At 39.0% G+C, this 26,768-nt stretch overlaps 1 protein-coding gene across 1 annotated transcript in view; it reads right to left on the bottom strand.

Annotated features, from left to right (window-relative positions):
- Positions 1–26,768, bottom strand: part of LOC136858032 (zinc phosphodiesterase ELAC protein 1) — a 120,435-nt gene that overhangs the window by 28,787 nt on the left and 64,880 nt on the right. Inside the window, exons 5-6 of the mRNA XM_067137247.2 lie at positions 20,567–20,761; positions 11,665–11,763 (exon numbers count right to left, since the gene is read on the bottom strand). Coding sequence (XP_066993348.1) covers positions 11,665–11,763; positions 20,567–20,761 — 294 coding nt within the window. The remainder of the gene's footprint in view (positions 1–11,664; positions 11,764–20,566; positions 20,762–26,768) is intronic.

Below are 26,768 nucleotides of genomic sequence, written 5' to 3'. Positions count from 1 at the left end.
GTGTTGTAGTTCTTTTTTCTTTTTCCATGGTCCCTATAAAAACAGAGAATCGAGGTTCCACTGTACAATAGAGGATTATGGAGGTGCTTAGTTAATTTACAGAGGCTGGCAAACTGAATGTTGAAAGGCACAGGTCTATAATACGTATATATTTCTCCTAAACCAATTTGCTATTTGACAACTGTTTGAAAAAAGGATTGAGGGTGGATCTGTGTACTCACCAGCTTTGAATCAAATTTTTCATAACCAGTTCAGGAGAAGAAGAAAATGGGCTTCTCTAAATGGTGTTTGTTTCAATATAAAGGAACATATCTTGATTTTACACAAAATGAATAACTACTTGTTTTTTGTTCACACTTCATCAAACAACCAAACAAAACCATTACAAATGTTAATACTACAATTCTCTTTGATTCTCTTGAAGAATGTTTCATAAAAGATCAGAGTTAAATTATTTAATTTTTCCAAAGAATGTTTTACGGTACACATCAGTATTTTGTTGACACTATGAGGATTGTATTTGTTCCTCAGTTGGAGGGTTTTGAAGAGATTTCCAGAGCTATGGTATATGATTTGTTAAGAAAGAAGCCATACTTTTTAGTCTGCCAAAAACACTAATTATAACTAGAGTAACTGAAAACTATGGCAGTGCAGATAATTTTCCTGGTAATTTCTAAATAATGATGTTTATTGATTTTCACTCAGGTTGTTGTTGTTGTTGTTGTTGTTGTTGTTGTTGTTTGAGTCATCAGTCCATAGACTGGTTTGATGCAGGCCCTCCATGCTCCCTATCCAGTGCTAACCTTTTCATTTCTACATAATTGCTACATTCTACATCTGCACTAATCTGTTTGTCATTTTCACACCTTGATTTACCCCTACTGTTCTTACCCCCTACACTTCCCTCAGAAACTTACTGAACAAGTCCTGGGTGTCTTAACCTTTTCGCTGCTGAATTCTCGGGCAGGCTGGTACGACCCCAGTGCTGAATTTTTTCAGCTAACAACCTCATCAAATATTATTGCCACTTTAAACTAAAAATACAAGCATTAACTACAGAATAATAATTCGAGATGATATTTAACTCACTAGTTTGTTCCTACAGTGTTGGAGACAGTTCATGTATGGGATCCAAGGTTCAATTCCACACGAGGTGGCAAAAATTTTGTCCATTAAGAAGATGCTTAGAAATTTTCATTTGCATTATGGGCTATGCCTATTATATTTACACACAATGCCACGCCATACACACAATTAACAGCAGAAAGATTAAATTAAACACACAATATTGATAAATGTAGGGCGGAACTTGTCATAAACTTAGCATCAACTGTCTGTTTATAAAATTTGTTTGCTTCGTCCGCTACTCTCGCAGGCAACCAAGAATGAGTTAGCTGGAAAACTTATAATGTCCAATAATGGACCATTATATTGGTATTATAAATTTACTCATTCAGGACAAATATTTTAAGTTCCCTATGGGTATCAACATCTATATCAACGTCTCTTAATTCAAAAATACCCCAAATTAATCTATTTCAGGGCATTCAGGGATCAAATTATTATTTGACATAACTAGATTTGGTGCTTCAAAATGCATACGCCTTCGGCGTAAACTCGTCATCCGACAACGTGGTCAGCCCTAGGTCAGTGTCATTTCCTCCTCTCTCTGGCAGCAAATCATCACCTCTATCAATATTATAACTCTCTATCACTTCACTGATATCCTCAATATCAATACCATCACTGTCGAAATCCATATCAGACTCTATCTCCTTTAAAAGAGCATAAATATCCTCTAGGCGCATGTTACATCAAAAGCAGCAGCCACGATGGAAACACGTTCAAAGAGAGCTAATTTCTTTTCTAAAGAAAGGCCTTCCTTGCTCATGCTAGTCTGCATTTTATGTCCACCTTACTTCTGCCATTGTTAGTTATTCTACTACCCAAGTAACAATATTCATCTACTTCCTTTAAGACTTCATTTCCTAATCTAATATTTCATTATCACCTGACTTCATTCGACTGCACTCCATTACTTTTGTTTTGGCCTTATTTATTTTCATCTTGTACTCTTACCCAAGACTCCATCCATACCATTCAGCAATTTCTCCAGATCTTCTGCAGTCTAAGATAAAATAACAATAATATTGGCAAATCTCAGGGCATTGATTTCCTCTCCTTGGATTATGATTCCCTTTTCAAATTCATCTTTGCATTGCTTTACCACCTGTTCTATATAAACACTGAAAAGGAGGTGAAGGGGGGGGGGGGGGGGGGAGTGGGGAACTTCAGCCTTGCCTCACTCCTTTCTGAATTGCTGCTTCTTTGTTTTTGTTTTTCAATTATAGATAATTCTTCATTCTCACCATCTGATCCCGATCACCTTCAGAATCTCAAATAGCTTGGTCCAACCAACATTATCGAATGCCTTTTCTAGATGTACGAACGCCCAGTACGTGGGCTTGTCCTCCTTAATTCAATCCTCTAAGATCAGACATACAGTCAGGATTGCTTCACGTGTTCCTACATTTCTTCTGAAGCCAAACTGATCTTCTCCCAACTCTGTTTCAACATGTCTTTCTATTCTTCCGTGAAAAATCCGTGTCAAAATTTTGCAGGTGTAAGATATTACTAAACTAATGGTGTGGTAGTTTTCACACTTGTCAGCACCGTCTTTCTTGGGAATATGTATAACGACATTCTGTCAAAAATTGGATGGCACTTTCCTTGTCTTATACATCTTACACACTAAATAGAATAACCTCACCATGCTGGATTCTCCTAAGGCAGTCAGTAGTTCAGAGGGATTGTGATCAATTCCAGGTGCCTTGTTCCTATTTAGGTCTCTCAAAGGTCTGTCAAATTCTGACCTCAAAATTGGGTCTCCCGGCATAGCCCTAGTGTAGGCACTCCACTCACTCTGCTTGCTGTACACGAAAGCTCCGCGGCCAGCGATGCTCTTTTATTTTTAGTTCACAGGATTGCTGATAGAAGCGTCCTTTACGATCTGCCAGCAAATACAGTAGAGCTGCCAGCGATCTGCAAACTGTTAAGGAAATGTCCAGTGAACTGCTGCAAAATTTGTTTTAGGTTACAACCACTAAATTACTCTTTTTCTTGCCGTGCAGGCAGTATGCGCCGCGGCGATAATTAAGAGCCTCTCGAAGGGAGAGGGGGCCACTGTTCTCATGACAGAGCTTGGCCTGGATTTCCAATGATAGGTTACAGCTACTAAATTACTAAAATTTGTTTTAGGTTACAACCACTAAATTACTTTTTTTCTTGCCGTGCGGGCAGTATGTGCCGCGGCGAGTTAAGAGCCTCTCGAAGGGAGTGTGGCCCCCGAAGGGAATGTGGCCCCCGAAGGGGGCCAATGTTCTCATGACAGAGCTTGGCCTGGATTTGGAAAGATAGGTTACAGCTGCTAAATTACATATTTTTCTTGGTATGTTTCTTGCTGCGTTTTTATTCTGCGCTGGTTGGTAACCGAACCAGCAAGTTACGAATTATGGGAATGACGTCATGTCGGCCAATGGCCGTGCTCGTAGCAGGCCGGCTAATGGTCGATGGCGCGTGAAAACTTTCATTGTGTTATAAAAGTAAACATACATTTTTGGGCAGGTTGGTGGGTCCCTGGAATTGGTAATGAACACATCTCTCTTCTAAAAGAATTTTAAGGTACAATTCATATATATTTATTCGCGAAGTTGTGTGTTATATACTGGAGTGCCTAGGGTAGGGCAATACCGGGTCTCCCATTTCATCAGCATCAACAGCCTCTTCTTGTTTCAGAACCATATCATTTACGTTTTTACCTTGATACAACTGTTGGATATGTTCCTGCCATCTTTCAGCCTTGTCTTCTTTCCCTAGAAGTGGTTTTGCTTTTGAGCTCTTCATATTCATACACCTTGTTTTCCTTTCTCCAAATGTTTCCTTGATTTACCTGTATGCAGCATCTACCTTTCCTACGACCACAAAACCTTCAACATCCTTGCACTTCTCCTTCAGCCATTCTTCCTTAGCTGTCCTGCACTTTCTATCCACTTCATTCCATAATCACCTGTATTCTTTTCTGCCCTCTCCATTTTTTTTTTCTTTCTGAATTCTTCTATTTTCATCATTCATCGATCAGGTCTAGTATCTCCTGAGTTAACCGTTGATTCTTAGCTGATCTTTCCTTTCTTCCTAACATTTCATCAACAGCTCTACTGACCTCATTCTTCACGACTGTCTATTCTTCCTCTATTGTGTTTCCTTCAGGCTTTTCATTTAGTCCTTGTGCAATATATTCCTTGAAACAACTGCTCACACTCTTTTATTTCAACTTGTCTAGATCCTATCTCCTTGCATTCCTTCTTTTCTTCAACTTCAAATGACATTTCATGACCAGCAAGTTGTGATCAGAGTCCATGTCTGGGAAAGTTTTACAATCCAACACCTAGTTTCTGAATCTCTGCCTAATCATAATGAAGTCTATTTGATGCCTTCCAGTGTCTCCAGGACTCGTCTATGTATACAGTCACCATTTGTGGTGTTTGAACCAAGTATTAGCAAGCACTAAATTATGATTGGTACAGAATTCAACCAGCTGACTTCCCTTTTCATTCTTTTGACCAAATCTGAATTCTCCTACTGCATTACCTTCTCTTCCTTGGCCTACCACTGCATTCCAGTTTCCCATCACAATTAGATTCTTATCACCTTTGACATATTATATTAAATCTTCAAACTCTTCATATATTCTTTTGATTTCCTCCTCATCTGCAGAACTAGTAGACATATAGTCTTGCACTATTGTGGTGGGCAGGTTTGGTTTCTATCTTAACAATAATCCTCTCACTATGCTGGTCATAGTAGCTTACCCGCTGCCCTATGTTCTTATTCATTATTAAACCAACTCCTGTATTTCCCATGTTTGATTTTGTGTTGAGAATTCTGTAGTCACCTGACCAAAAATCCTGCTCTTCCTGCCAACGCACTTCACTTATATCAATTACATCCAACTTTAGTCTACCCATTTCCCTTTTCAGATTCTCTAACCTACCACAATAATTCAAACTTCTAACATTCCATGCTCCGACTCACAAAATGTTAGTATCCATCTTCCTGATGATTGCCCTTTCTTGTGTAGTACCCTTCCGGAGATCCAAATGGGGACTATTTTACATCTGGAATATTTTAGTAGATCATTCATAAAGAGAGAGCTGCATGTCGTCGGGAGTTAGTTACGGCTGTAGTTTGCCGTTGCTTTCAGCTATGTAGCAGTATCAACACATCTAAGGCATGTTGAGTATTAATACAAGGCCATATCATCAACTTGTAAAAATCTTAACAACAAATGTTCCACCTTTACAATATTGTACTCATCTTTATTAATAAGACTACATTAAACTATATTGGTGATACAGTACATGTTTCGTCATCTTATAGGACATCTTCAGTTACATATAAGATCATTGGAAATATGGTACGGACACATCAAAATTAGTGAATAAAAAGTCTATGAAGTTGTTCACATCATGTTCATGTTTGTGTTATTTTAAGATTCAAGATTGACAAGATGCTAATACACAGTGTCACAAGATTCATAGACTTTTTATTCACTAATATTAATGTGTCCTTACAATATTTCCAATTATTTTATGTGTGGCTGAAGATGTCCCATAAGAGTATGAAACATGTATCACCAATATACAGTAGTTTAATGTAGTCTTATTAATAAAGATGATTTAGATTATTGTAAAGGTGGAAATTTGTTGTTAAGATTTTCCCAAGTTGATACTTTTTGACAATACAGGCTCAAATATGAAATTTATCATGTGCAACAAGACCATAACAGTCAATCATCTAGACTAACGCCCTTACAGCTTCCAAAAGGCTGCTACCCCTCTTTCGATGAACCGTTTGTTAGTCTGGTCTCTCGACAGATACCATCCGATATGGTTGCACCTGCAGCTCAGCTATCTATTTCATTGGGACGCGCAAGCCTCTCCACCGCGGCAAGGTCACATGGTTCACAAGGGATTGTTAATTCTCAAGAAAGTATTTTCTATTCAAATACTGCAGCCTGAGTCTGTAAGAACTAGAATACAAAACAGCTAGAAAAGTCAACTGTTTCATAAAAGATTAGAGTTAAAGCATTTAAGGTCTCCAAAGAATGTTTTACAGTACACACTAGTATTTTGTTGACACTATGAGGATTGTATTTGTTCCTCAGTTGAGGGTTTTAAAGAGATTTCCATAGCTATGATACAGTGAAACTCGGTTAAGAAGATTTCTCTCCTAAGAAGTGTGATATTCTTGGTCCCTTGATCAGTTGCATTAAGATATATGTATATTTACCCCGCTTAAAGTGTTCTGTTGTAAATATATCTCCCGGTTAAACAGTTCAAAGTTTAGAGCCCCTTGAGATAGAAAACTTCTGCTCAAAGCAGCTCATGGTTAGAACCCTCCAGTCCCCATGCAACTTGAACCCTGAGTTAGACAGTCTGCGGCTGTCATGGAGCCTCTCCGGGATTGCCAAGGCCATATGACATCACACTATGACAACACTAACACCAGATGCTCACTCACACCTTGTGGAATCGAATCGAACCCATCAGTCATAATTTCCACTCCACCGTTTACATCAAGCACAATAGAATTGAATGGGATTCTACGCGGGAAACACAAAGCATGCAATGGGTGGTTTGATAAAACATTAATGCATTAAGTTGCGTGCCGCGACAGGGTGAAGTCATTAATCGAGGTGGCATCAACATCAGCGGCTTCTTATGCATTACCGTACTGTTTGTTAGGAATACATGAACGACAACCGTAGGGAATGCCACTTACAAAATTGTTCATGGTAAATACTGTACATTCCAAGCCATGTCAATTATCGTACTGACATACCGTACTATATATGGACTCCAACATGATAATATGATTCTGAAATAAGGTCAACAATAATTGTGAAATAAAGTACCGTATAGGCCTAATCGACCACAAAATTGAATATTCTAACCTGTTTGATTTTTCATTCCCTCGCTTATTTCCTTCCAGACATTCTCTCTTACATTGTTGTTGCAATAATGCTTATGGGTCTTGTCGTAGAGGAAATTACGTTTTGGAACTAAAGTGATAAGATTTTCCGTTTCCATTATTAGTTAGGTGAATAAACTATTATGAAACAAAGAAACATCCCAACTCTATGCAAGAAACAGCCGACTTGCCAGCTGATACATATTATGCCGCCAAACAGCCGGCCAAAAGATCCCGATCGTCTACGAAGTTGAACGAATGTTAACCAGCTGAGTGTTGGTGAGAGGGGGCCTGATACACGAGAGGCATTGTGATACCACGTGTTGGCATAAAATTGAAAGTTATTTTTATTTTTACCTTTATACGAGCTAAACATTGTATTATCGTGTCACTCATAAATTATTACATCGCATTATTAGAACGTAGCACAAGGATGAGGAGACACGAAATAAAATTCTCGCGGAGGAAGAAACTGTTTACGTTTAGATGTGCTAGTGTTGCTACTGCACCTTTATCACTCGCACGTAATACCCCAATACATTCCCATGCACTCATTTCTGCAACTTCGAACCTGCTTTTCTTTTCTTCATTACCTTTAGCATGAGAGGATTAAAGCAGGAAAATAAACTCAATATCGGCTTGTCCATGCGGTACTTGCGAAACAGCCAGAAACTACGCCCGTGGCCGTGACAACTAGTAGGAATGCAAGGGCGATATACGCCTATGAATAGGTTCTAAGAATCTCTAAGAATAAGTTGCCGATGTCCCGTCTGCTACCATTAACTTAAAGCAGATGTCGGCGGGTGTGAAAAACTGAGGCGATTTATGGAAGGTTCAGTCAGTGTGCCTCAGAACACATGGAAGGCAATGTGGGAAATGGAGAGGTTTATAGTTGGTTCCTTTTTTTTTTGCTTTACATCGCACCGACACAGATAGGTCTTACGGCGATGATGGGACAGGAAAAGGGCTAGGAATGGGAAGGAAGCGGCCGTAGCCTTAATTAAGGTACAGCCCCAGCATCTGCCTAGTGTGAAAATGGGAAACCACGGAAAACCATCTTCAGTGCTGCCGACAGTGGGGTTCGAACCCACTATCTCCCGAATACTGAATACTGGCTGTACTTAAGCGACTGCAGCTATCCAGCTCGGTGGTTTATAGTTCAAGAAAGCAGTAAAAAACCTAAAAACAGTCAACCCTGGACAATTTCTTTTCAAGTAAGTGCCTAGACTTTTGCGTTTGGAAATGTATTTAATGTCTTATGCAGTACCGGTATGGAATTTACATAATGTACGGTCACCATTTACTGTTTTAATGTTCTTAGTATTTCCTTTATCTCTTGTGCAAGGTTTTATATAATATGTTCCCTTCTCTTATGAAGAATTTTTATAATAAAGTATGTTCAATTACAGTATTTTACTTTATCTCTAAAAATACATGTCATGATAATCTAATACTGTATTTATATTGTGGCTTTCTTTTAGCAGCTCTTATATATCAGCCTATTTCAGTATTGTTCACAAACAAGGAATCTGTTGGCTGTGTGTTTCACATGTATGTCAAAGTACAGAATAAGTTTTCGGGCATTACCCCTTTTAAGAACTTCCCTGCTAAAGAAGCTTTTTTTTGTGGTCCCTTGAAAAACTTCTTAACAGAGTTTATAAGAAGGAAGCCATACTTTTCAGTGTCAACTCGGTCAATATAACTATAAAGCTTTTCAGTCTGTCGAAAACACTAATTATAACTAGAGCAACTGAAAACTGTAGGGCAGTACAGATAATTTTGCTGATAACTTCTAAATAATGATGTTCATTGATTTTTACTCAAGTATACTCTAGAAATCTCAACAAGTCAGTCTTTCATACATTTATGCAGTTATTTTGGCTTGTGGTGAGATGACTCTTGAAAGGGAGAATGTTGATATATATATATGTCATGATAATCTAATACTGTATTTATATTGTGGCTTTCTTTTAGCAGCTCTTATAAATCAGCCTCTTTCAGTATTGTTCACAAACAATACTTTTATATATATATATATATATAATATATATCAAGAGCCTTGAAAAGCTGTAAATCAGACATAAGCCTAACTGGCTCCTGTCCGCAATTAGTGGAAGGAAGGAACAAAGGTTCCGGAAGAGAACTGCTCAATATGTCGGTAGCTGTCGCAAGAGGAAATTCCTCATAAACCTGTCACTGTGGGTTGACTGGTACCAGGTATCAGGCCTATTGCATTATGTTAACAAATCGATCCGTTCCAGTACCTTGGGTGTAATATAGTAAAATAGCTGCAATATCCGCGGATAACAATATGAGGATGCAAATGAAGGAAGTGCGGATGCGGATAATATTTTGTATATCTGCACGGGGCTCTAATTATAACACATAAATCTATAACATACCTGTAAAAAAACACACACTACAACACAAAGAATGACATTTTTTGTTCTACAAGAACATCCCCAGAAACTTTCTCCAAGTTACTAAGGTGACAGTGGACGAATAATACAATCATAATTTGTCTCTCTTGTTCATAACACCCCCAATTCACAATCATTGACAAGTTTATGCAACATAAACAATATTGAACATATATGCACATGAGTGATTGGATAGAATCTGAGGATATTCTTGTAGAACAAAACATATCATTCTTTGTTTAATAGTGCGTATTTTTTTTTTACACGTATGTTACACTGTTATATGTGTTTTTAACATACCGGTACTGAAAATCTTTGAAGTTACAAGAGGTATAACAATCAATTAAAAAATGAAGTAACTTCAACCTTAAAGAAGTACAGGTTGTCATTCATACTAGGAACATATTTTTGTTACTCAAAGGCTAACATTACAATATTGTACAGTAAAACCTCGTTAATTCGAAGTCATAGGGACCGCCAACTCGTAATTCAGAAATGCCAATCCTTGACGCGTCAAGACCATTACTGCATGCAATTAAGCTTGATTCACAGTTTAAACCTTTCAAATGTCATGGAAAAAAATATTTCCAAAATGTATCCAGCAAGGTGTATATACAGTATTCAAATGATGCACTTGGATAACTCACTGAAAAACCTAACCTCACACAACGTTTTAAAAAAAAAAAGGAAGCATTATTCAAAGACGAGGAGAAATCTATGCTGGCTCCCCTGTACAAGTGCTTTATTCATTGGATTACTGTACTATATGCATTTTAGATGCCCTGTACTTGCACTTTCCTATGATGAGGGGAGAAAGTTTCGCTTCCTTCTGCATTACAACACAATACAGTGACTCTATCCTTGTTTGATTTCCCGCCATGGCACTTCTCTCGTAATTCAGAAATACCAACCCTTGCCGCATCACAAAGTATTCTAAGACCAATTAATGCATGCATTCACAGTTCAACCTTTCAAAGGCCATGGAAAAACCATTTCCAAAATATATCCAACAAGGAGCATTTACATTATTCAAATAAGGCACTTGGATAAGTCACTGGCAAACATAACCTCACGCAACGAAAGGAAAAAAACCATTGATTCAAAGAAGAGGACAAATTATGCTGGATCCCCTGTGCAAATGCTTTATTCTTAGGATTACTGTACTGTTTGCATTTTTTAGATGCGTTGTACTTGCACAAAGAGTGTGCAACACCCTTAAAACATCATGGCTTATTGAACTTTTCTATGATGAGGGGAGGAAATCTCTCGCTTCCGTACGACCCCCAGCATTGTATGACTTCCCGGCTGGCACTTCTCTCCTTTAAAACCATAAGTCCATTTGGGCTCAGCATTAAAAAAAAAAGATGCAGTTTCATCGGCATTGACATTGTTCTGTGCGTACGAATTGATTATATGAGCTACGCTTTTTCGGCAACTGTCAACATCACCAGTGTTCACGGATGCTACTTCTCCACACACTGCCTGCCAAGTGATATTGTGGCATTACTTAAAACGCTGAATATAAAAGAATTATGATTTCATTCAAACTTAGCAAATATGAGGCACAATGTAGACACAATGAAGTGAGTGAAAGTGCGGAAAGCTACCCCTACACGTCCTGGAAGACGCATTCTATCATAACGCAGATAAATTTTGAATTTAAATTACTCTGTAAAAACTTTTTTAAAATGTAAATGCAGTTTTGAATTAAAAGTCTGAATTTCGGTAATGGAACCAACATTGTTCTTTGAATTACAAATGATCCGTATTTCGAATTAATTTAAATAACATGCAAAACCGTACCTTATGTTTCCGGGAATGAGAGCTTCTTCAAATTAGACGGGATTTTGAATTAACCAATTTTGAATTATCGACGTTCTACTGTAACAACAAGGTATGTGATAATAATGTGACTTCAAAAGAACACACTCCTGAAAACATCCAAGTTGCACTTAGTATGTGCTTATTACCCACCACAAACTCACATGACTCATGCCTAGTAAAAAAATGATATGAAATTTTAAATTAATTTTTTTACAATTTTCTTTACATCGCATCGTCACAGATAGGTCTTATGGCGATAATGGAACAGGAAAAGGATAGGAGTGGGAAGGAAGCAACTGTGGCCTTAATTAAGGTACAGCCCACCTGGTATGAAAATGGGAAATCATGGAAAACCATATGAAAATTATAATGAATCATAATTTAGACATACCTTGCTAGCTCTGCAATTCTACTAGGGTCAAAGGTATCTCCCAGAACTGTTACCTTCCTCCCGGGTTTGTTAGGCCCAAGAACTTGAGACGGTTCAACATGTTAAGAGTTAAGAAATAAAACAGTACACCCACAGGAGCAAACACTGATTTAACTATATACTTGAAGATTTCTTCCAAATTTATTTTTTATGTATCTAAGACATGAGATTACTAAACTACCATATATGAGCATGAATTACATAACTAGATATTAAATATATGAATCAGAATGATGGGGTAAACTCAATAACAAAATGCAATTAAATGTGACATGAAACCCAGAATTCAACATTCTAAATAGCCTTGTCAGTTCCTGTTAACAGGTCATCCACTGTGCAGGCTTCCTCTAGCTCTCTACAAATCAAAAGATGTTCAGGATCCTGCAAGTTTCCACAAATACAAAGGTCATTTTTTGTTATACAGCCCTACCTCTAGAGGTTGATTTTCAAATAAGACACACCAGTACTGATTCCGTTCAGTGCCTTCTATGTTGTACATGTGATGATATAACCATGAGCAAGTTTCTCTCTGACATTTTCCAGTCACCCTCGTGTATGGAACTGCACCACAATTCTAGTCAGTGAACTCCAGGTGAACCTCAGTCTCAAGGTTTCGGTTCATATCGAAACATAGCTTGACAAGGAGTTTTCCTGCCTCTTCTTCTCAACTCCTGCTGCCGTTCTTTGTCTAACATTACGAGATGCTATGTCCATCAGATAGTAAAGTTTGTCGACAAGGGTTGGTCTCAAGCAGCCTGTTACAATGAGCCCCATTTCATTTACAGCAATGAGGATTGCAACAACTATCGAGGTATCTCATTGATTAGTATACCAGGCAAAGTAATTCACGGCATCTTGGAAGGGAGGGTGCGATCAGTCGTTGAGAGGAAGTTGGATGAAAACCAGTGTGGTTTCAGACCACAGAGAGGCTGTCAGGATCAGATTTTCAGTATGCACCAGGTAATTGAAAAATGCTACAAGAGGAATAGGCAGTTGTGTTTATGTGTCTCAGATCTAGAAAAAGCATATGACAGGGTACCGAAGGAAAAGATGTTCGCTATACTGGGGGACTATGGAATTAAAGGTAGATTATTAAAAGCAATCAAAGGCATTTATGTTGACAACTGGGCTTCAGTGAGAATTGATGGTAGAATGAGTTCTTGGTCCAGGGTACTTACAGGGGTTAGACAAGGCTGTAATCTTTTCACCTTTGCTGTTTGTAGTTTACATGGATCATCTGCTGAAAGGTATAAAATGGCAGGGAGGGATTCAGTTAGGTGGAAATGTAGTAAGCAGTCTGGCCTATGGTGACGACTTGGTCTTAATGGCAGATTGTGCCGAAAGCTTGCGGTCTAATATCCTGGAACTTGAAAATAGGTGCAATGAGTATGGTATGAAAATTAGCCTCTCGAAGACTAAACTGATGTCAGTAGGTAAGAAATTCAGCAGAATTGAATGTCAGATTGGTGATACAAAGCTAGAACAGGTCAATAATTTCAAGTATTTAGGTTGTGTGTTCTCCCAGGATGGTAATATAGTGAGATTGAATCAAGGTGTCGTAAAGCTAATGCAGTGAACTCGCAGTTGCGATCAACAGTATTCTGTAAGAAGGAAGTCAGCTCCCAGACGAAACTATCTTTACATCGGTCTGTTTTTAGACCAACTTTGCTTTACGGGAGCGAAAGCTGGGTGGACTCAGGATATCTTATTCATAAGTTAGAAGTAACAGACATGAAAGTAGCAAGAATGATTGCTGGTACAAACAGGTGGGAATAATGGCAGGAGGGTACTCAGAATGAGGAGATTAAGTCTAATTTAGGAATGAACTCGATGAATGAAGCTGAACGCATAAACCGGCTTCGGTGGTGGGGTCATGTGAGGCGAATGGCGGAGGATAGCCAGCCTAGCACACGAGGGCGAAACGCCGGCAACCAGGAATGAGTTAGCTGGAAAATTTATAATGTCCAATAACGGACCATTTATATTGGTATTATAAATTTACTCATTCGGAACAAATATTTCAGATTCCCTATGGGAATCAACATCTGTATCATCTGATGGCCAGGCAGGCATCAATTTTTAATAATGGGACAAAGTGTCTCATAGTGCATTGGCACTGCCGGTGGCTACAATTAGCCTACGCAGTGGCCTCCACGGTATGCACTAGCCAGCGTCTTGGTAGGTGTGCTAGGTACCAACTGATGAGCCCAGCCTAGCACATGAGGGCGAAACGCCGGCAACCAGGAATGAGTTAGCTGGAAAATTTATAATGTCCAATAACGGACCATTTATATTGGTATTATAAATTTACTCATTCGGAACAAATATTTCAGATTCCCTATGGGAATCAACATCTATATCATCTGATGGCCAGGCAGGCATCAATTTTTGATAATGGGACAAAGTGTCTCATAGTGCATTGGCACTGCCGGTGGCTACAATTAGCCTACGCAGTGGCCTCCACGGTATGCACTAGCCAGCGTCTTGGTAGGTGTGCTAGGTACCAACTGATGAGCCCAGCCTAGCACACGAGGGCAAAACGCCGGCAACCAGGAATGAGTTAGCTGGAAAATTTATTCGAAGGCGATGTCGGAGTCGATTAGTAATACCCGTCGACTGCTGTTCCGTAAAGAAAATTCGAAATGAAAGGGGACAATTTCGTAATAAATGCGTAAATAACGTGTCCGATAATGGTTGTTAACTCATTAAAAGTAAAGGCTGACTAAATGACCGATTAATTTTAAGGCTAAATACTGCAATTTAGTAAGAATGTGATACACCTCGAGATATGGTAGAGTGCATAATTGATTTCAGAGGTTAGTTTATATTTTCTCGCGTCTGGATAAATTTACGGAAAAGCTATTATGAATATTTATAGCGAGAAGGTTATCATTTCTCTACTGGCGCTTGAAGTGTGTTTTCATCATACATATAATACGGATAAGTTAGGATAGGTGACGCTGTCTGAATAAGAAAACTGAAACGTTTGCTTCAAAATGCAATCGATCTTCGGTATAGTATAGTATTCTCACTATGTGCATTTGCGAGCTCTCTCGTCGACATTCGAAGGTGATGTTGGAGTCGATTAGTAATGCCCGTCGCCTGCTATTCTCTAAATAAAATGTCTAAATGAAAGAGGATAACACATTTTTGTAATAAATGCATAAATAACGTGGCCGATAGCAGTTGTTAACTCATTAAAAATAAAGACTGAGGTAAACTATCTCTTAATTTTAAGGTTACATACGGATATTAAGTAAGAATGTGATACACCTCAAAATATGGCAGAGTACGTCACTGATTTCAGAGGATAGTTCATATCTTCTCGCGTCTAGTTAAATTTCGGAAAGGCTATTTGCATGTAAATTTTTAGCGAGGAGGTTATTTCTCTACATGGGTTTCAAATATATTTTCATGATACATATACGGTTAGGTTAGGTGACGCCGTTTGAAGAAGAAATCTGAAGTGTTTGCCACAGAAACCATATTTTTCCGAATCCAAGACTTTTTTTCTCTCAGAATCTCATGCGAAAACTCGAGGGTTGTCTTGCATTCGCGGCCTGACAGTAAGTTAATGGATACCACTGGCAACTATCGCGGTAACTCCACGCTGCTTCTTTTCATCGCCGCACGCGCACGCACATACAAAACTCTGACAATAAACGACCGCCTCTTTATTATACATCGCTAGCCGCGACTACCGGTTGTACAGTGCCCGTGTGTAACGTCACTGGATCTCGGGAAATAGTGAAGAGAGAATGACGTTCTATTAGCCTCTACAAAAACATTTCTCAAATCTGCAGAATGGCATCAAAACATGCGAGTCTTCGAATTCTTAGACAGGCCGGCTACTCAGTGGCAGAGTTATAACGCGTCTATTGTACTTGACGCTTAGTAAAATTAAGTTTTATAGACAGCAGGAATATTTTCGTGATGGATAGTCGTATTGTAAAGATACGTGGAAAAGGTATTGACGGCAAATTTTCAACGGGTTCTCGTTGATATGATGATACCAATTTTAAGTTAATGGTTATTAAACACTCGGAAATGTAAAGTAATTGTGCAGCTTCAAGAAAATACGGCATAGGCCTAACTAAAGGCAGTATTTGGCGGTAGTGTGAAGACAAAGAGCTACAAAAAAATGCATTCAGTGGTCCGCAACAAGGACGCTTTAAAGAAGTCGAAGATGAAATTGTGAGGTTTGTGCACGAAAATTGCAAGGGCGGAATGGCCATACCGTGGCACAATAAACTCGTTTGCTGACTTTCAACGTCCGCGATTAGGCCTATACATCGCTAGGAGGCAAGCGAGACGTGCGTGTAGAGGTAGCCGGTTATACAGTATCTGGCCGGTTATACAGTATCTGACACTGAGTAAAAGTAACAGTTTTATAGACAGCAAGAATAATTTCCTGATGGATCGTTGTATTGTAGAGCCGCATGGAATAGGTATTGCAGGCAAATTTTCAACGGGTTCTCTTCGGTATTATTATGCCAATTATAAGTTAGTGGTAGTTAAAACCTCGGAAATAAAAAATAATTGTGCAGCTGCAAAAAAAATTACGGCATGACGAAAGCCAATATTCGGCGTCTAAAATTAGTCTGAAATGCGTAGGCCTACTGTACAACAAAGGCATTCATGTGATTTTACAAAATACTTTTTGAGCCTGATTTAAATTTTTTGAAGGAAAAAGTGGGGTTAATCTTGGATTCGTAGAAATATGGTACTACTGTATATTTTTTTCAGAATGAAATTAAACATACACTTTCACGTAGTATCGGATTTCGAAAAATAACAAGCCGTAGTGTGTATCATCTGCGGAAACGCAAGTTTTGAACAAACTGATTACCGTTTCATACCGAATTTTAATGTGTATGGGTTTTTTCCGACTTTTATACAAAAATCGGGTATAACGACAATCCGCTATAGCGAGTAATTCTTTTGCTGTTATGAATTCTCACTATAACGGACTTCTACTGTATTGTGTTAGGTTGAGTAATTGGCCACAGCACAATCTTCCTGGCCGGAAACCTGATTGTTTGTTGATGAGTGTTTGGTTGACAGAATCTAATATTCGATTGAGAATCATTCTCTCGAATACTTTGTAGGGATGACACAGAAGGTAACACTGGTTAGAAGTTTCTTGGGTTTCCAGATTTTAGTATGGCGCTACTTTGCTTTGCACCGTATCTTTGGGTTTCTTGGGTTTCCAGGTTTTAGTATGGCGCTATAACTTTTGCTTTGTACCATATCTTTGGTATTTGCTGTCTTGAGGTGCAAGTGTTCATTAAATTTAAAATCAATTCCTTCATATGAGGCCAAAACATGTTTATCAGTTCTGTTCTGTTCTGTTTGTTGGCATCTTATCTAATCCAGCAGCATTATCACTCTTAATTGCCTCGATGACAGTCTCCAATTCTGCTATAGTGGAAGGGGCACCCAGATAGTCTTTCTCTTTGGAACATCTTAGAAGTTCTCAAATTTCAGTTCTCTTCTCGGTTTTTCCATTCAACAGTAGCTGGTGAGCTATTTGGTCAGGAGTTTCCAAGCTGTTCAGTTTCATATTCAGCCAAGAAACTAAATTGCTCAAACCAATTTAGGAATGGAAAAAAACAACCTTGGATTGATGTATAGTCAGTGACAGCTAAGAGTTAGGAAATAATGTAGTACACCCATGGAATATACAGTATTTGCACCTCCATTCTCTTGAAAACTTGAAAATTAAGAGGTTATGCTTATGTCTCAAGAAAGATTTTCAAAGAGAGTACCGTTTGATATACCTGAAGCCTCATTCAAAGGTAATACATTTAATCTAACGTAAAAAGTGTATAAAATAAAAAAAGTACCATATACAGTAGAAACTCATTAATTCGAAGTCGTTAGGACACAAAAATCGCACTTTGAATTACGTGATTTCGAATTAACCGCCAACTCGTAGTTCAGAAATGCCAACCCTTACCATGCCACAAAATATTATCAAACCCGTTACTGCATGCATTTAACCCTGATTCAGTTTAAACCTTTCAAATGCCATGAAAAAAACTATTTCCAAAATGTACCTAAGGTGCATTTATATTATTCAAATAATGCGCTTGGATAAATCACGAGCAAATATATCCACACGCAACGAAGGAAAAAACACACAATTCAAAGACAAGGACAAATTATGCTGGCTCCCCTCTGCAAATGCTTTATTTTTTGGATTGCTGTACTGTCTGCAATTTTTAGATGCCTTGTACTTGCACAGAAAGTGCCCGAACGCCCTTAAAACATCATGGCTTATCGAATTTTCTGATGACGAGGGGGAAGTCTTTCGCTTCTGTGTGCACTGCAACGCAGTACAATGACCCCCCACATTTGTGCAGTTTCTTGGCTGGCACTTCTCTCCCTTAAAACCATGTCTGTTTAGGTTCGGCATTTTAAAAAAATGCAGTTTCATCGGCATTGACAATATTGTTAATTGCGTAAGAATTGATTATATGAGCCACGCTTTATCGCCAACTGTCGGCATAGTCATTGTTTTTCCTAACATCCATAGTCATTGTTAGCGGATTCTGCTTCTCAGCACATTGCCTGCTACGTGATATTGTGGCATTCCTTAAAACACTGAATACAAAAGAATTACGATTTTACTCGAATTCAGCAAACATGAAGCACACTATAAACACACCAAAGTGAGTAAAAGTACAGAAAGCTACCCGAGCATGTTCCGGCAGTCGTGTTCTATCTTCACATGGATAAATTTGGAATTTAAATTACTCTGTAAAATATGTACTATCTTTTTTAATGTAAAGGCTGTTTTGAATTAAAAGTCCAAATTTTGGTAATGGGACTGACATTGTTTTTTTAACTACAAATTATCCGTATTTCGAATTAAACAATTTAAATAACATACAAATCCGTACCTCATGTTTCCGGGAATTAGCGCTTCTTTGAATTAGGTGGGATTTTGAATTAACCGATTTTGAATTATTGAGGTTCTACTGTATAATTGAAAACTTACAGGAAAGTAATCTTCTGCCTAATATATGGCTGTTTATGGTGTATTGTAATAGATATTTATGAAAGTTTCTATTTATTATTGTTTTTAAGTCTCACTAACTACTAAGGTGCTGGAATTTTGTCTCCCAGGAGTTCTTTTAACTGTTGGTAAATCTACCGAGAGGAGGCCAGCATATCTGAGCACCTTCACATACCACCAGGCTGAGTCTAGACTGAACCCATCAACTTGGGCTCAGAAAGCCAGTGCTCTGCCATCCGAGTCACTCAGCCCAGAAGACCATCTCTACAAGCCTATAACTAGGAAAGTTGGATTAGCAGATAATAGAGACTGGATATCCTTGCACAGAGCAAGACATAATGAATAAGGCTGAAAGGTTGATTGGAGATGCCAGTTACTGTGCCATACCTTTACTGATATACGTAGTACAGTCATTAAGTTCTAAGACTTGACCCCTGGAGGATAGGCACCCATACGACTATGTATGTTGCACACGATGCCGCATTACACGGCGTACACTACACAGAACCACATACACCCTCAAAATAGTCGCCGTTGGCCGTTATGCACGTTTGTCAACGTTGGTAGTATAGCTGCTGGAAGCACCGCTGAAAGCAGTTGGCAGGAAGGTCCTGTATGGCTTCTCTTGTGGCCGCCATAACCTCTTCGGACGACTGAAATCTGCGCCCACGTAGGAGTGCTTTCAGGCGAGGAAAGAGAAAAAAACATCGCATGGTGCGAGATCAGGTGAATACGGAGGTGTGGCAAAACTGTCACCTGTTGCCTTGCAAGTTCCTCTTGGACAAGGATAGAGCGATGTGCAAGGGCGTTGTCGTGTCGCAACAGCCAACTCTTTGTACGCTAAAGCCCAGGTCACTTACTGTGAACTGCATCGCGTAATCAGCCAAGAATCTCCTTGTAACGGGTTTTGTTTAGCGTTGCACCGTCTGGGAGGAATTCCATGTGAACGATTTCATTTGAATCAAAAAACAGTTCCAACATCACTTTGCCTTTTGACCTGTCTTGTCGTGGTTTTTTCTGTTGTGGTGATGATGGCATTTTCCAGGTGGCGGATTGTCATTTCAGTTGCGGATCGTAAAGGAAACACCATGTTACGTCTCCAGTTATTATCTGATTGAGAAACGTCAGATCAGCCAGCACTACTGATAAGGTCACCACAAATCGTCATGCGATCATCACGTTGGTCTTGCAACAGGATTTGTGGCATACTGTGCTGGGTAACACGAGACATGTTGAGGTCATCCATCAGAATTTTGTGCCAAGTACCATGGCTGACCTCTATTGCTGTTGCGAGATCATCTACCGATTGGGAGCGGTTAGCACGCACCAACATTGCAACTTGTTGGATCTTGCATTCCGGTCAAACTGTCTGTGCCCGACCAGTATGCACATCATCTTCCAAACTGTCCCGTCCTTGCACAAAATGTCGGTGCCAGCTAAACACAACACTGCGACTCAATGCGTCCTCACCGTAAACCTGCTGCATCATTTCAAAAGTTTCGGCAGTGGTTTTGCCTCATTTCTGGCAGAACTTGATGTTTGCCCATTGCTCAAACTGTGACATATCAAGGTCTGACTGGCGCTTTCAAATCACCGTCACAACAAAGACCTTACATCTGCTTCCAGTGCATGCACTCAACTGTCTCTTGCAGGGAAGAGAAACGAACTGACATGGTACCATACCACGGCGCCACCTATGCGCTATAGTGCACCACAGCGCCATCATCTGGTCAGTCTCAGAACTTAATGACTGTACTACATAGTAGGCTATTATAGTTTAAACAAGATGAATAGCTCTAGGCATAAAAGTGAATAATAAAACAAAAATCCCCAAAGGATACTGTGACTCCATTAGGAAAGGTGACAGTTTCACCTTTCTTGAGTTTACTGTACAGAGGTCCTGGAGTGGTTCCAAGTTGCAAGAGCAGTTCTATATCCAGTTTACCAGGCTGGTCCTTCTCTTTAATCACATACCCAAATGTGGGCACTCTGTGCAGTATCACACCAGCCTGCACTACAGCAGTTTTGTCTTCAATTCTGTAATAAAGAGAACACAGTTTATTCACTAGTCTAATGCAGCTGCAAGACAGAAATATAATACTGTAACACCTTACAACTACCAAGATATTGTACAATAAACTTGATCGATTGTTTATGCACATATTGTTTTCACAAAAATATTATTCAAATTTTCCTGTTCTGAGAGGATTCTCATTTTATCAGACAATTCAAAACTACATCAGCTGTGTCTTGAAGAACAATTTTATTGCATTATTCTCCCAAAAAATCACAATCCTTACTAACTTCATATCCAGCTGATCTTTTCAAATTGAGGCACATTAACAAGAGGGAAGAAACGAACTCAAAGCTCTTTTTGGAAGGAGCAAATTAGAATCACTTTCTCATTTCAAGTACCTCAGAAGCACAATCTTGAAAGACAACACTGCCAAGCAGGAAATACTCAGCAGGACACAGAAAGCACAAAACTTTTACAATCAAGTCAGAAACCCACTCTGGGAGTGCAAAATACTACAAAAAGAAAAATCAACCACACCTACTTCATATCAGTTCTCACATATGGTTTAGAGCAATGACCAAAAGCAGAATTTAGGCAATAGAAATGAGATTCATTACAACTATAAATCAAACAACTCAAAAGGACAAAATCAGGAATGAAGTAAATAGGAAGGCAGGCTTGACAGGCTTGAAAGATTAGGAGGAGCAAGAAAAAGGAAAACACATACTTTGAAAACATATAAGGACAAGAACTGACTCCACATCTTCAGACTCTGCTGTCTTCATAGATGGTCCCTATTACCAGTATAATAAAGAAGCAGAGACCAGTGGTGTGGGCACATTATCAGAATGAACAGAAGAAAAAACTGCCATAAAATACTTTGACCTTACTGTCCAAGGAAAAAAGACCAAGGAAATGAAGCATACAGACAGTAAAATCAGATGTGGAGCAGAGAGGTCTCAAATGGGAAGATGCCCTAGAACAGAAGATATATAGAGACAGGAGGAGATGGTAAGCCACACCACACCCAGGACACTGGAGTTGAAAAATGATGATGATGATGATGATAAATCACTGAAGAAGGTAACAGAAAACAGGACAGGAACACACAGAAGGATAAACACAATGATAAGCTTGAGTGAGTAAAAGGAGTAACAGAAAGGAATAACAAAGATGAACATGAAAACATAAAAGGACATCTCAATATTCCATGCCTGACCTCATTGTCTTACATTCTTAGCAAGATCTATCCATCGTAACCTGGGTCTTCGTCAACCTCACTCTTATTTCATTTGTAATTTCTTAGTTTGGTTTGGCATTCATTTAATATGTCCAGACATTATCACCCAATTTGTCTACATTTCATCACTCAATATGTAACCCTGAACTTCTTTACCCATGCCTTCATTTCTCTCTTTGTCCTATAAAATACTCGTCATAAATTTAATTTACATTGTCTGTATTTGAATTTTATTCTGATACTGGCCAGATTTTGCAGAACAACTACTGGGTCTGAATGTTATGAAAGGTGTTCCTCATAGGCACTTTCTGGCCCAGTGAGGAAAGCAATGACAAACTACCTCACTTCTCATCTTGCCTAGTATGACCCATTTTGGCACTGGCATCGGTTTTTGCTCTTTCCCTCCAACCACATAACCTTTGGTAGTGCTATTTGAGAACCCAACCAGCCTCTGGGCTGATAACCCAACAGACAGACTGGCCTGATATGTATGGTAATATGACTTGCATATTATTTCTTTGGCCTTCAGTGGTATATCTGCCTTTATCTTCGTTCCATAGAAAGAAGATGATACAGGTAAAAAAATGCTCCCTAGTTATACAAAAGTAGCTATTTAACTCTGTGGATTTACAATAACTATGTGAAATATTGCTGCTTCTTGACAATACTGAAACGAGCGTACAGTATTTTGTTTGGGAAAAATGGGAGTATAGAGTCTCTTATCGTTGCAGCTGTAAATAGATTTTAATTATTCTTGTGCCTTTAGAATCTGATGTCCTAACATGGAGATGATTTCTGATATATACTGTATATATACACATCTGACCAGCAAAACAAGCAAAATAGTATGTATTTCAGACAACATTTAATGTTAGTCCATTTGAAACCTAGTTATTTATTTATCGTATGATGTACACAGAAAGATTATATAAATAAGTATGCAATATATACACAATATATACAAACAGAAGTCTATAGTTCCAAATCAAGCCCTTTGATCCATTTTAAGGCCTCCTCAGTTGCGTTATGAATGTCCTCCAAAGGACCTTGAAATGCTCTCTGTGGACACTCGACAATTACATGGTGGATGGTCTGTGAGGTAGCTCCACAATCACACCCAGGAGACTTCTGCCAGCCCCATTTATGAAGAGTATAGCCGCATCTTCCTTGATTGACTCTAATCCTGTTTAGAGTCCTCCATTGACGTCTGGGTAGATGGAATCCGGGAGGTTGAACATGAGGTAGGGTCACAAGATGTTGATTGGGAACAGAAGACTGTTGCCATTGATGTAACCAGGCGTTCGTGATGGAGAACCCAGATTCTTCCAGTGTAAGTGCAGCGCGCCAGGATGGAGATCTAGACTTAAGTCGTGGAGAGGCAAATTGATTAATATCTTGATGAATGGGGAGGTTGGAGTCCTGGCTGATCTTCTTCCACAATTTTAGAAGAGCTTCAGACCTTCTTAAGCAAGGCGGTGGAATATTGCTGAGTGTAGGCAGCCAGGCCACGTTTGTAGAGCGAATGCAACCAGTTATAATGCGCATTGCTTGATTTAGTTGAGCATCAATCTTCGCAGTATGAGCACTGTTCAGCCAAGTTGAAGCGCAGTATTCGGCAACTGAATAGCAAAGGGCTAGAGCAGTAGATCTCAACACTTGGTTGTTTGCGCCCCAAGAGGTGCCGGCTAATTTTTGAAGGATATTATTCCGACTTTTAATCTTTAATCTTCAAATATTTTGACATTACAACAATATGGCAATGTATCTTCAATTAAATAGCCCACTAATTAGTGCAATAACTGAGAACCATTATTCACTGTGCACATCAACACTAATTTGTCAAAACTTGGAGCTTTGCACTGTTGTATGGTAATCCATTTGTTTGGAACACATTATCACTGCCTCAGTAATGGGTATTACCACTTTAATCCGCAGTTACAACTGTGATTCGATCAGACATGCTCAGGATGCAATCTTGAATGTTCTGTTGTGATACGAGCTCCTATTCTGCCTGGAATGAAGCCCGAAGATTAGCCAGTGTGTCAGGAGAACAACTCCTAGCACATTTCCCAAGCATATCTCAGACACGCTCTATCGAGTTTAGTTCAGGACTACAAGCAGGCCATACCATGCGCTCTATCCTGACTTCATCCAGATACTCGCAGATGGCATCATGTGGGTGAGCATTGTCATGTAACAGGATAAAGTTCTTGCCAATGACAGGTGCAAAAAGCACCATATGATCCCCTAAAATTTCCTCCATGTATCAGTGGGCTATCAGCCACCCAATCTTAATGAACACAAGCTGGCTTCAAGTGCAGCTCAGGGGTAATTACAGCACAGACCATGGCCAATGAATTGTGTCCTCGTATGGAAAGTGCAGGGTGAATAATGTTATCCAGGATTCCTCCAAACTCTCTCCCTTCCATTCAAGGCCCTCAAACAGAATCTGGATCATCCGTAAACAGGACTGTATTGCACTGCTCCACAGTCTAGTTTTTATGGGAGTTTGCAAATTGCATCCAAGAGGCACGGGGCTGACATGTAAGTAGAGGTCCTATGGTGGGCCTTGTAAACAGTAAATGCTTCATAAACCCCCTTATTACTGTCCTTTCACTGATGTCCATGCCCTGTGTTTACTGTAGAAAATTTCTGTCCTCCACAGTTGTTGTGTATCGATCACATAGAACTTGCATTACGAGAAAGCAATCATCGCACTCAGTAATGCTTCTCATGTGATCAGAACTGGGCCTTCTGGTGTAGATATTGTCCTGTACCTTTCAACAGTTCTGTTCACGTTAGAACAAGATATGCCTATCATGTCTGCCACATAGTTAGTGTATACTTGCACCCATGGCCCTTGCTGCATTTTCAGGAGAGCCATTACAACCTGATATAGAAGCGAGACAAACTGTTGTACTCAAGCCATAATGTCCACAAAAATATGTGGCATGAGAATTCACAGCAATAAACCTTTTAGGACAAAGGTTTATGTTTATAGTTATTCTTGTCCAAAGGTGGGAAATGGCAATATTGTTGTGATTGTTACAATCAATAATGTGCCTCAATTATTGTGCTGGAACTTCTTAAATGGGCTAATTAACTGCCACATGGTTATAATGTCGTCATATTTTATTTACAAAAGGTCTGAAACAGACCAACATTAAATTTTGTCTGAAATATGTAGTGTTTTGCTTTTATAACAAGCAAGTGTCTACATAAATGATATGTGTAAAGAACTGGAGTCACACATAGGGCCTTCGGCAAATCATGTTATACTGTATAGAATAATAAATCAGTTACAGGATTTTGAGCAACTCCAAAAAAGACCTCAACAAAGTTGTCAGATGGACAGTAGATGATGGTATGACGGCAAACAGGATGAGAAGTCAGGTTGTTTCACCAAGAAGAAAACTCCTCTCAGTTTTAATTACTGTATTGAAGGAGTAAAAGTACCTCATTGGGATCACTGTAAGCACCTATGTATTAATATAAGGAAAGAATGAGGTAGTAAAGGTTACAGATCTCTTCATAAGGTTATGGCACTATTTAGGTATTGTAGCAAGAATATAAAGCAGAGGGTATACAAGTCACTGGTAACCCCAATTAGAGTATGGTTCCAATGTATGGGACCCTCACAAATATTACTTGATTCGAGAACTGGAAGAAATCGAAAGGAAAGCAGCACAATTTATTTTGGACGATTCCCAATAAAAGGGTCTGTTACAAAAATATTGCAGACTTTGAGCTGGGAAGACTTGCTAGAGATGAGCTGTTTGACTAAGAAGTATGTTCTGAGCTCTCAGTGGAGAGAATATTCCAAACATTTCAACAATGGGGGTTCCCAGACGAATAAGCTTGAATGGAGATTTTTAAAATAGAAAAGATCATAATATGAAAATGAAGTTCCACGAACCTACTACGCTGTTGTAGCAGGCAGAGAGGTGATGCTCCAATGTGGCATGTCCCAGGTGGCAGATAGGGTGGTCCTCACCAGCTTGCCGGCGAACTTTAGCAAAACAAAACAGCTCTTGCGGACCAAACACACAACAACCTCTACTGTTAACAACCATGGTTGTAACTCGGAGCTTGCTACGTACAAGGTTGACTACCTTTGAAAGTCAAACAGGAAAGGAAATCTTATACGGAAAAATTCACCGCCTGGCAATAGCCAAGCAAGACTGCACTCAGATACGGTGGGTAATCACTTGAAAGATAAATGAGTCAGAGCATCTGAAAACATCCAAGACTGACAGAAAATCAAAATGTAGACTCAAGGCAGGAGAGATAAATAACATAGCAACACACAACATAAATTTCATCATACAACCAGGGAAACTCAAAATTTTGACAGATGAAATGGATTGCAAAGGGATTTTAATAACCGGAGTTTAAGAAATGAGAAACACTGATCAGGAACCAATGGAATTATAAGGATATAGAATTTACAACGTTATACTAAGAAAAAGAGTAACGAAGTAATGCCCACAATTCGGAATGGGATTTGTGGTCAATCTCAAAATAATTGAGTCCATAATAGAATTCAAAGCACGATCTCCCAGAGGGACAGATACCAACTCAGATCATTACTTGATAAAAATAAAAATTAAATTCATCCCACTGACAAAGAAAAAATCCCACTCAAAAAGCAAAGAGAACTGATGACTCTCATAAACTGATAAATAATAAGGAATAAAAGCTGCAAATAGAATATAAACAATAATTAAATGCCCATGCCCAAACTAATGATAAAAACAATAAGAAAGAACACAGAGAAGAGTTGGATG

This window comes from Anabrus simplex, chromosome 1 (assembly GCF_040414725.1).
Source record: "Anabrus simplex isolate iqAnaSimp1 chromosome 1, ASM4041472v1, whole genome shotgun sequence".
In the NCBI taxonomy this organism is placed as follows: domain Eukaryota; kingdom Metazoa; phylum Arthropoda; class Insecta; order Orthoptera; family Tettigoniidae; genus Anabrus; species Anabrus simplex.
Note: the sequence above shows the minus strand (reverse complement) of the source record. Positions and strands in the feature narration are given on the sequence as shown.